The following is a 12864-nucleotide window of genomic DNA, read 5'->3' on the forward strand; positions in this document are numbered from 1 at the left end:
TATATTATATATTATACTGGTTGTGTGCTAGAAGATGTACATATTTGTAGCTCGCATAAGTCCAGCTTAAATAAATATAAACCGAATACTTTTTCTCCGCTTGTTCAAAGGTTTCGCAACAAAAGCGACTTTCTTCTGAGCCGCTTCAGAAACTGGGAGGGTATTTCCAGATACAGTGGCGTCCATTTACATAACAGCCGACGTCATGGGCTTTTAATATCAAAATGATCAATTGCTCGAAATAACCAAACGTAAATTAAGAATTTTATCACCAATGGAATTCCGAGAGCGAATATATAAAATACATGTGTGTGTGTATATCGTAGTCGTATCTCAATATTGTTTTAGATGATCATATATAGAGCCTGTTTTTCTCGAATTTGTATATCGTTAGAACACTTTGTATAAGAGTCCATTGAAATACCAGGATTTGATATTGTGGGTCTACTACATCAAATCTTGGTTTTTCTATGAATGCTTAGGTTGAGTTTTGAGACTTTTTAATTGTTTTTCTTTAATATATCGTAGTCATACAGGAAAAAGTGACCAAGCGCATTTTTTTTACAAAAACGTGATCATTGACTATTTGATATCTTACTAGCTTAATATTGCCCTGAAACAATCCCAAAGGATTTTAAACTTGGAAGTATAATATATTGACTTGGTAAAAATGACCAACTGCATTGATGTTTATTTTCTTGCAAAGCAAAAGTGACTTAAAAGCCCTCCTGAACATTTTACGTTTTGTTAGTTGGTCACTTTCTCCTGTACTACTACGATATATATCTTCTTTACGTGTCGTGTGGGGTTGACTGTACTTGTGAGAAAGTGTCCCTATTTTGGGCAGTCCAAAACAGCTCCTCAACGCTCCAGACGTGTATATTATGTCCACTCGTGTATATTATGGAGCCAGGAGATCCGCCTTCTTCCGGCATCTCTTGGACCCTCCATCTTACCATTGATCAGTTGCAGTAGCTTGTACTCTTCTTTTCTGAGCACATGTCACTCACTCCTTTCGACAACGTCATATATCAAAAATCGTAAATTTTCAGTTGTGCATGTTTTTGGAATGCCCAGAAAATGTACTATATCCCAGCAAACGCGGCATATTTTTAACTTAATATTTACCCGTAGTGTAATGGTCAGCACGTTCGGCTACCGTTCTGGAGGTCCCGGGCTCGATTCCCAAGGGGGGTAAAATAAATACAAGTGATTTTTTTCACTGTAATATTGATTCAATATTACCCTGGACTGGTACTTGAAGCGGAGGGCTGATCACCTTTCCTTCATGTATAAACGATCAAGATAACACTTCGTTTATATGACGCAGTGCCCTATGCACCATTGGGGTGCGGATAAGGGTCTTAATATTTATTTTACCCCCCCTGGGAATCGAACCCGGGACCTCCAGAACGGTAGCCGAGCGTGCTGACCATTACACTACGGAGGCGGACTGTCTCTGATTAAAATATCCGAATCTTTTTTTGTTATTTACGCTCTATATATTCTGAAAGGTTTGGGTGTCGTCGGGCTGACGAAACCAACTGTTGGAATACATTCTACCGATACAATCAACCGGTTTATTTCGGTTCCTATTGCAGACTAGTTTATGGGGCGGATAAACCCGGCAGATTGTATCTACCGAGTGGTATCGATATTAATAGATACATTCACCGTTCTTATGTGGTACGGACGTTGAACTGGGTGAATTTAACGCATCACCTACTGAAAATTTTATGAATCTTTTTACGCGATTTGAGAATTAAGCATTTTTACCCTGTATTTAATACAAATCGCTCACTCCTTTCAACAACGTCTTGTATCAAAAATCGTCAATTTTCAATGCCCAGAAAATGTATTATATCCCAGCAAAAGCGGCATATTTTTAACTTAATATCTACCCGCTACAGGGCAGAAAGTGTTGTTTTTTGAATTTTGAAGAAAAAGTATTGTTTAATTATTTTTTTAAATATACTAAATATTTTTCAAATGCAGAAAAAACATTCAGGTTTTACCTAAAAAGATCTGTTGCACAGTAAAAATTTCAATGAGTGGCTGGATATTTAATTTTAATACATTTTATTATATCTTTAAACTTTAAAAACGATCTCCTGAAAAATCAAGTTATTTGATGTATGACGTTGTTGAAAGAAGTGAATGAAATTTTGTATTCCTTTAAATTTAATTCCTTTAAAATAATTTGTTTATTTTTTTTTGTTTTTTCAGCGGCTGACCAGGAAAAACAGAGGTGAGCATTTTATTCAGTATTTATTTTTGCTTAAATTTTTTAATGGTATAAATTACCATATTTTACATACATATATTTACTTTGATCAATGAATTAGTAAAGTCGCCTCATCCACATACATGCTTTTCCTCACACATACCCGACGATTATTTCGACCACATTCGAGTATTTTCCATATTCCCTTCGTATAAAATCATTGTAGTTCTCTGTTGGGTAATGAAGTCCTTAGTCTCTGGTGGAATGACCATAACAGATCTATAACAAAGTTTTGTTGTTTGATTTTGCAGGCAAATCGACGGCATTGCACCGACGTTCGCCAAGAAGCCGGCGATCCGGCAGGAGGACGATGGTAAAAGACTGATTTTCGAGTGTCGCATAGAGGCCGACCCGACCCCCAACGTCAACTGGTGGCACAATGCGGCGCAGGTCATCCCTGGTGACAGACACAAGGTGAGGAAGCTCTATCTTAACCATTCTTCATGGTCCATAATCCATTGTTCATAGTCCAGTATCCATTGTTTAAAGTACATCATCCATTGTTCATAGTCCAGCATCAATAGTTCATGGTCCAGTATCCAATGTTCATAATCTATCATACATTCATAGTCCAATATCCATTGTTCGTAGTCCAGTATACATTGTTCATAGTCCAGTATACATTGTTCATAGTCCAGTATCCATTGTTCATAGTCCAGTATCCATTGTTCATAGTCTTGTATCCATTGTTAATAGTACATCATCCATCGTTCATAGTCCAATATGCATTATTCATTGTTTATAGTCCAGTCGGGTATGTATGAGGAGATGCATGAACGTGGAAGAGGTGAAGAATGTTTGCAAAGACAGAGTGGTGTGGTATTCTATTCTCTCTGCCTACCCCTGCGGGGAAGCGGCGTGATGGTTAGTTAGTTAGTTAGTTTATAGTCCAGTCTTCATTGGTCATAATTTATCAACCATTGTTCATAATCCTATATCCATTGTTCATAATGCACAATCCATTGTTCATAATGCACAATCCATTGTTCATAATGCACTATCGATTGTTCATAGTCCAGTATCCATTGTTCACAGTACAGCATCCATCGTTCATAGTCCAGAATGCATTATTCATAATCGTCATTCATTGTTTATAGTCCAGTATTCATTGGTCATAATTTATCAACCATTGTTCATAATTCTACATCCATTGTTCATAGTCCAGTATCCTTTGTTCATAGTCCAGTATCCATTATTCTTAGTTTATCATAAATTGTTCACTGTTCATAATCTACCATCCTTTACTTATAATTTATTATAAATTGTTTATAGACCAGTATGTATTATTCATAATCTATCAAACATTGTTTTTAGTCCAATATCTATTGTTCATAGTTCCACCATCCAATGTGCATAGTCCAGTGTCCATTGTTTATAGTCTAGTATCCATTGTTGATAATCCATCATTTATTGTCGATAGACCAGTATCCATTTTTCATCTATCATACATTATTTTATTAAAATTAAACACTTGAATATACCACTTTAATGAGTTTTATTTTTATTACGACTAGTTTCGAAAACGACAGATGTTTTCATCTTCTGGTACAAATTAAAATTGTTTATTTTTAATAAAATAATCATGTCATTCCACAAAGTTAATGCCGAATCGATAAATAATACTATCATACATTATTTATAGTCCAGCATCCATCATTCATAATCCAATAATACCACTTTTTTCTTCACGTGTCACAATTTATTAAAATACTACTTATTCTCCGCGTATCACAATGGATTTTAAGATAAAATGGTATTCACCAAGTAGATTTGGTCTAGCGTTCGGATGCGAAACTGCATGACATTCGATTAATTTCTTCAGTCTCTTAATGTACCTCCTTCTTCTTTTCATCAGCTCACCGTCTCGAAGGACGTGCACATGTACTACGCGTCTCTCGAGATCAACAACGTGACAGTGGAGGATGCTGGCAAGTACAGGGTGACCGCGAAGAACGAGTTGGGAGAGAGCAATGCTACCATCAGCTTGAACTTCGACAGTAAGTCACCAATTCACTATTACTTACATCCAGGCATCAAACATTCCAAGATAACAATATACGGCGAACTAGTTTTTATTCAATCACATAAAAATTTACTTAAAAAAATAGGTAGAAAAATAAAGTAATTAAAATGGTTTAATTTCAAATACGAACAGCAAATTCGAAATTATTATGAGGTATTTCTATAAATAGAGACCTTACTATTTTGGTCGTATATATAATACAACACTTGTCCACACCCATGGTGCAAAGGGCACTGAAAATACGTAAAGTCAAGGTTATCAACCCTGCGATTTAAGTATCTGTCAAGGGTAGTATAGATGAATATTAATGTGGAAAATCATTTATATTTATTTCGACTCTTTGGAAATTGAACCCGGAAACTCCAGTATGGTAGCCGAATGCGCTAACCACTGCAATATATAGCCAAATATATATTTTTTTTAAACTAGTTTTTCAAAGAAACAAAAAAAATTAAACGTATTAAAAAATTATAGTATTTTGTAAAAAATACCCAAGTAAAATGTTTCAGTTTTTTTAATTTCATATTTTTCGTTTTAAATATTATTTATCATGAATTAAAAAAGTCCGCCTCCGTAGTGTAATGGTCAGCACGCTCGACTACCGTTCTGGAGGTCCTGGGCTCGATTCCCAAGGGGGGTAAAATAAATACAAGTGATTTTTTTCACTGTAATATTTATTCAACATTACCCTGGACTGATACCTGAAGCGGAGGGCTGATCACCTTTCCTTCATGTGTAAACGATCAAGATTACACTGCGTTTATATAATGCAGTGCCCAATGCACCATTGGTCCATTTATTTTAGGGTGCAAGGGTTTTATTTATTATTTAAAAACTAGTATTTTAATCAAAGACATTTTTTATTTCCACGTTCGTATTAGAATTGTTGTAAAAAATCAGTCGAAAAGTGGTTTTAAAAATTTACATGCGAGATTCTGAGTACGCATACAGGTTTCTCTGCTGATAACGAATTATGTCGAAACACTTGCGGGCAATTTGGTTACAGCCATTTCGACTTGCAGGCAATTTAAATTAAATAATACACCGAGAGATATTAAATATGTCAGCAGGTTTTTTCTGCTAGTAAATTCTGAAGTAATTTGGTTGCAACCCTTTCAATATGTATGCAGGTTTTTTCTGCTAGTAAGGGATGATATCGAAATACTTGAGAGTAATTTAGTTTGCAAGTATATTTAATATTAATTTAATACAAAGGTTGTAACACAAATTCAATATTTATCTATATGACATTGTATATATTTATTATATTTTTAAATTTCGCTAAAATTGGTTATGTTACTCAAAATGATATTGTCATGTTTGTATTTAAGATTTTTTTAACAAATTGTAAAAAAAAAATATGCAGTATTACGTTGTGCATGAAAATTTTTAACCTGTTGACGGTTGTGTTTGTTTTGAGTTTTAATATTTCAGCACAAACCATCAATTTTTTGAAAGCAAATTGGTGAAACATAGCGACATTCAATACAAATTTTACGTTTTGCACCACGAAAACATATTAAATCGATAAGATATTAGGTATATTAGACACTGGCCAACAATTTACAACTTTTGTTTCGTAACTGACGTGAAAATACCTGATCTCTGTGCACTTTGCATAGCTGAATTCAAAAACGAAAGCAAAAAAAATGTAGCACGTCAGATTTTTTAGTTATGGATATTTTTAATTCCGATAATGACCTAAGTTTATCTTATGATTTATTTATAATTATATATACACATATAATGCTATCGTTTCCAAAATAAATAAGTTAATACAATATATTTCTACTGTTACTCCATAATTATCTAAAACATGTCTAGATACCAACCACTATTACGGTTTCGACGTATGGGGTCCATACAAACAATAATATGACTGTAACATCAAAACTTGACGTGATACAAGCTTGTCACCATATAGACTTTGAATAAGAACGATTAACTTAGTCTAAAATCAGTCATCAAAATTTCAGTTACAAAATCATTGTTGGCCAGTGTTATTATAAAAGAACATATCGTTGTCTAAATTTATTTAAAATATTTTTAAGACGGATTTTCATGTATGTACAGGATGGCACAAAATGAATTACCCTATTGGAAGATGTCATAATTTTTGCGAATGGCGTTGTACGTCATACATTATATTTGACATTTTTTAAACTAGATAGCTGCAGTTTACAAACTAAATCCTCAAATGTACAAACTACAGTAAAAATTACTCCCAAGTAAAAAAAAAATCAGATTCGCAAACATTGTTTTAGACACATCCAAAACGTTGTGAATTCTCTTTTTAGCTACTATTTTTGTCATTCTATATTTGTGAATGAAATTATTTGGTGAATAAGTTCTCTTTCTTACACATATGTTACATTTTATTAATGTTGTGTTGTAATGTAGCTAGATGCAAAGCTTTGCAAACATTCCCTTCCTCCCTTTCTCCATAAACTAACTATATATATGTTCAATCTTTCAAACAACCCTTAGAGATAATTATCATACTTGCATCCCCCATGGCAATTCAGAAAAAAAATCATATTTCTGACCATAAAACATCTAGAAAAATAAAACCTGTCAAAAACACATAAAAATTAATTTAAATCACGTCAACAGGTTTTAAATTTAAAATTAAAAACAAAATTAACATATTTTTAAATGTAAGTTAATACTTGGGTAAATACCACTTTTTCTTAAAATCTATTGAGACACGTGTTTCGATGGATTCAGCATAATTTTAAAATGTGCATCGAAACTTGTGTCACGATATATTTTAAGAAAAATTTGTATTTACCAAGTAAAACTGATTTTAGAAATTGGTTGATTTTAACACAAAGTGACTACCGAATCAATTAAAAAATGATGTTTTGAAATGAAATATCTATTTTTAAAATAACTACGCACTATTATACAAATTAAAATACAATAAATAAATAAAATATACATATGAAAAATAATTTTTAAAATAAATAAATCACCCATTGAAAAAAAAGTAAATATGTCTTAACACCCTTTCCAATGCTTTGCTTCATGCTTCGTTTTGCTTACTATCATCTTCTTCATTGCTACAGCCAATGTTTTGTAATATAAAGAATTCATAGGATAAAAAAAAAAACATTTAAAAAATATATATATATATTTTGATGAATTTTTCCAAATTTAATTTTTCAACAAAAATATTTCTTTTACAATTTTTTCGACATTTTTTTTAAACCACACTGTACTTGAATGACTTCAAATTTGGGGTGCAATTTTGCTTTTTTAACGCAAACGTCACAAAACTAACTGGAATTATGGTTTTTATTAACGTCTTCAATAAAGCTTTTTTTCCTAAAGCAACTGTTTTGCGTTTTAAGACGTATTTACGATGGGTCCAATTATTTCACACATACATGAACGTATTATTTGACATTTTATTTATTTTTCATATGTGTATTATTGTATTTTATTTGTATATTAAACATATCCCAACAAATACATGTTTTTTTATTACAACTTTTATGTACCTGAAACAATTTTTATGATATTTATGTATATTTTATGTAACCAACCCTATTATTTTAAGTATCTACCTACACATATAAACATGATAATATAGGGTGTTTTTTAGAGGTACACAAATTCAAAGTCCCCTCTGCAAATTGATGGTGGCACCCGCCGTGTGGCACGTCGCGCCATCTTGTTGAAACCATAGCTCTGTCACATCAATGCCATTCAGCTGTCGAGAAGCACGCTCTCCGCCATGAGCAATGTTCAGTTTTGCGTGTGACGCTATTACGTTCAACAGATGGCGCTGCCACAGATGTAAAAAAAATATGTTTTTTTTTACACATGTTTTTATCTAATTGGAGATTTATGATTTTGAACACATGAATATTTACATTTTTATTAATATAGATAGATAAAAACGCGCTCGTATTCAATGCAGTTGTGTCGATATATCCGTTCAAAGCTATCTGTGGGAAATCGTAGGAGATTTAAGTGGTCAGGTCAGGAGTCGGAATCATCGGTGACTACCTATGAGTGTATGTATGAATGAAGAAGAGACGAATAGTATTTGCAAATACAAAGAGTGTTGTGGCGTTTTATTCTTTCTGCTTACTCCTGCGGGGAAGCGACGTTATGGTTAGTTGGCTCTCTTTTTTACCCATATATATTTTTTTTACTTTGTAACGATAATTCATTGAAGGATTCCAGTACGTAAAGAAGTTTCACTTCATAGGTGTCTCAACTTGATATGAAACATCTATTGTTCCCCTTTACATGAAAGAAGATGGAAGTCTGAGCATACTGAGTTTCACTTCACTTGTATGGTTTATTTTGGTTCTGACGTTGGTTTTTTACCCTACAGTTTTTATCTCCAGTATTTCTTAACTAATCTTAATAATAATACCACTATTTATATTATCTATTATATCAGACACTGGATTGTTCACCCTTCGGATGAGATTTCAATATTATAGGTGTCTCAACTTGATATCAAACATCTATCGTTCCCCTTTACATGAAAGAAGATGGAAGTCTGGGCATACTGAGTTTCACTTCACTTGTATGGTTTATTTTGGTTCTGACGTTGGTTTTTTACCCTACAGTTTTTATCTCCAGTATTTCTTAACTAATCTTAATAATAATACCACTATTTATATTATCTATTATATCAGACACTGGATTGTTCACCCTTCGGATGAGATTTCAATATTATAGGTGTCTCAACTTGATATCAAACATCTATTGTTCCCCTTTACATGAAAGAAGATGGAAGTCTGAGCATAATGAGATTCACTTCACTTGAATGGTTTATTTTGGTTCTGACGTTGGTTTTTTTACCATAGAGTTTTTATCTCCCGCATTTCTTTATTGATTTTAATAATAATACCACTATATATATTATTTATTATATCAGACACTGGATCATTCACCCTTCGGATGAGATTTCAATATTATAGGTGTCTCAACCTGATATCAAACATCTATGGTTCCCCTTTACATGAAAGAAGATGGAAGTCTGAGCATACTGAGATTCACTTCACTTGTATGGTTTATTTTGGTTCTGACGTTGATTTTTTACCCTAGAGATGGAAGTCTGAGCATACTGAGTTTCACTTGTATGGTTTATTTTTTTCTGACGTTGGTTTTTTGTGATACGATGATAACCAGGCGATGAGGCTCCAGTTCCCGAAGATGGAATTAAGCCTACATTCACAGAGAGGCCTGTGATCCGACAAACTGACGATGGAGCAACTATATCCTTCGAATGCAGATGCGTCGGAAGGCCTAAACCGGCTGTCACCTGGTAAGCATCTTCTCTTCTTCTTCTTCTTCAAACCCTTATCCGCATATACATAGCACTGCGTCATATAAACGCAGTGTTATCTTGATCGTTAACGCGTGAAGGAAAGGTGATCAGCCCTCCGCTTCAGGTACCAGTCTGGTGTTGGGTTGTGGTCCCGTGGTTAATGTCGTGGACTCTTGAGTCAGAGTTTCTCGGTTCGAACCCACTCTACCACAATTTGATACTTATTTCTAATAATGAGGCACTTAGGCGCACAGAAATATTATGAAATTTAAATATTTGTAAATGATAAAAAATACAAATATCTCTGTTTTATAAAAAAAAATATTGAATGAGTTAAAAAATACTAATTCTTATTCGAACCCCCCCTGGGTATTGAACCCCGGACATCCAGTACGGTTGCCAGGCGTGCTGATCATCATACCATCATACCTTTAGCATCATACTTTCTTTAAAAAAAAACTACTTAAAAACTTGTTGAAATTGAGATGAATGCATTTTTGCTTGCATGGAATTCACCTTTTTCACAACTGGAATACCAAATTTGCTTTAATTCATGTTTAATTTACTTTTTACTTGATAAATACCACCATTTCTTCAAATCTTTTGTAACACGTGTTTCGATGCATTCCACATCATTTTCAAATACAGTAAATAAAGAAATTTTGGTATTTACTTAGTAAAAGTTAAAATTAAAAATGGATGTTATTTATTGTTTCGGCATTCACTTTGTTGTAAGATATGATTTATTTTTTTGAGTATTGAATTGTTACGACTAGTTTCAGAAGCTACAGATGCGTCCATTATAACAAAATCATAAAAGCTTTTATATTCGAACCTGTAGATGTAACTTCCAGAACTACTTCAAACCCTTATCCACACTCGATGGTGTATAGGGCACTACATCATATGAACGCAGTGTTATCTTGACACTGCGTTCATATGATGCAGTGCCTTAACACATGAAGGAAAGGTGATCAGCCCTCCACTTCAGGTACCAGTCTAGGGTAATATTGAATAAATATTATAGTGAAAAAATCACTTATTTATTTGACAGTATTTATCAATATTTATTTGACCCCCCACTATTTGGGAGTCGAGCCCGGGACCTCCAGAGCGGTAGCCGAGCATGCTGACCATTACTCTACGGAGGCGGACAAAACTTCCGAAACTAGTCGTAACACCATAATACTCAAGTGGTAAAAACCAAGTGTTTTATTAACAATAAAAAAGGATAGATTTTACCACAAATTGACTGCTGAATCAATGAATGAAATTGCTATAAAATCATTCAAATTTTAGAGGGTTTTTTTCTAAAATTTTGACATTACACGAACCTGTTTCTTCCAGGTTCCACGAGAAGACGTTGATAAAGGAGGGAGGCAGATACAAAATATCACTGGACGAGGACCAGACGTTGTATCACATGGCCAAACTTGAAATCACCAACGTCAAGGATGCCGACAGAGGAGAGTATAGAGCTGTCGCGAAAAACAAACACGGGGAGGGTACTGCTAAAATAAACTTGAATTTTGAAGGCGGCGGTAAACCGAAGTAAGCACTTATTGTGGCATTTAAAAATACGTGCACCTTATCCTAAAATGCACGACGCTGCACGTCATCATCCGTACCGATAGAACGCGACATTTCAAATACATATAACTGTCGTTTTACGCAGGAGTTGTGTTTCGAGAGACATTAGTTAGTCTCACAGACTAACTATTTTATATAAAGACCGCCAACTACCTCGATTTTTTATGGCTGGAAGTGATATTCGCCAGCGGCCGGAAGTGACGTAAACGGCTAGAAGTACTAAGCTCCCGGCTGGGCGTGACTTCGCCGCGGCTGAATGTCAAATCCACCCGCCGAAATATTTATCATTCATTTTTCAGGTTAAATGGTATTTATATTGAAATTTGTTTTAATACATATTTTCAAAATTATAATTTTAATATTACAAAGAAGATATTTCACTATCTAAATTTATTTATTTCAGTGTAAACAAAAATAGAAAGGTCACGGCTAAAACGCGACATTTATAAAAAGAGTTCAGGCGATTAATAATGGTTACTCAACTCAGCCTTACAATGGTAAATGGTAATGGTAATGGTGGTTTTGAAATTATTATCTCAAACTATGTATAAATATAAGGCTTTTCAACAAAAACAAAAACGATAGAATTTTCAAATTACTATATTATATTTAAAATTCTAGAAAATACAATATTTTAAAAGGGCGGAAGGAGTGCCCACCACTTTCTGAAGTTATGTTTCTTAACGGGGGTGCCAGCGCCCCTTTGTGGGCGTTTTGGAAGTCCGGCTAGGCGTTTTTAAATTTTTTGCATTTGGGGGGTGCTGCAGAAGTTCAAGGGAGCGTTGTGTTAAGTAAGAAAAACTACACTTTCATACGCAAAATTTAACTTTAACTTTGGCATAATACTCAATATTATGAAGTTCTTCATAGACGGATTTCTATTTTTCTATCGATAATTGTCTATAACCATAGTCTGTCCATATTTATTTGAAATATTTGAACAACTTGTTGATATCTCGTATTTTTCGTTCCCGTTTTGGTGTTTTTGTTAGTGTATTAGTGTGTCTCGTCATTTTCTGGTCGTTTTTTGAACAATCTGACGTTTACGAGTCGACCCCCCCTGGTTAGTCTGTGATAGGGCGTTTCTCCACTACACGGGATTTTACCGTCCGGCAGTCCGGTTTTGAAAAATGAAAACGACGACAGTTTAGCGTGATCGAATTTACGCGTAACGTGTTCACGCACCGATCTAGAGTTCGATCCGAAAGATTTTATATTATTTTTATTTGTTCGGGAATTGTACAGCATTACATTAAAAAATATATAATAAACGATAGTTAAATTAACAATAATAAACATTACATTACATTAACAAAAATAGTTACATTAATAAAAATAAAAGCTTCTTTACATCCCACCAATAGATGTCTCTAGTGAAGTTCTAGTGATTCAAGAACAAGGTTTCTAAATTGGTTCATATATATATAGAACTTCCAAGAATTTGAGTAGTGTGGTTGTCAATAATGGGTAGAATTGGTGAATGTTACACGTGTGTAAAGTGATCACTTAAACCAGCCTATGACGGTCGTCAGCCCCGTAAATGTCCAGACTTCCATATTCTTCTTCATCTTTGATGAGATGTCAAAAATAAATAAAAATAAAGCCAATTAAACAATGCCACATCTATGTTATAATAACTATTAAAAACATAGAGATAAAAATAAGGGTATGGTA

At 33.8% G+C, this 12864-nt stretch overlaps 1 protein-coding gene across 32 annotated transcripts in view; it reads left to right on the forward strand.

The window, feature by feature from the left end:
- Nucleotides 1-12864, forward strand: part of bt (projectin protein bent) — a 288017-nt gene that overhangs the window by 48665 nt on the left and 226488 nt on the right. For 28 of the 32 annotated variants that reach the window (XM_088260322.1, XM_088260293.1, XM_088260302.1 and 25 more), the window contains exons 4-8: nucleotides 2227-2248; nucleotides 2536-2698; nucleotides 4140-4281; nucleotides 9462-9597; nucleotides 10948-11151. In XM_088260322.1, the coding sequence (XP_088116448.1) occupies nucleotides 2227-2248; nucleotides 2536-2698; nucleotides 4140-4281; nucleotides 9462-9597; nucleotides 10948-11151 (667 nt within the window). The remainder of the gene's footprint in view (nucleotides 1-2226; nucleotides 2249-2535; nucleotides 2699-4139; nucleotides 4282-9461; nucleotides 9598-10947; nucleotides 11152-12864) is intronic. The other 4 variants (XM_088260313.1, XM_088260312.1, XM_088260323.1 and 1 more) reach the window with 1 other exon arrangement.

This window comes from Brachycentrus maculatus, unplaced genomic scaffold (assembly GCF_059751285.1).
Source record: "Brachycentrus maculatus isolate JH-2025_06_01 unplaced genomic scaffold, ASM5975128v1 h1tg000131l, whole genome shotgun sequence".
NCBI classification, from domain to species: Eukaryota; Metazoa; Arthropoda; class Insecta; order Trichoptera; family Brachycentridae; genus Brachycentrus; species Brachycentrus maculatus.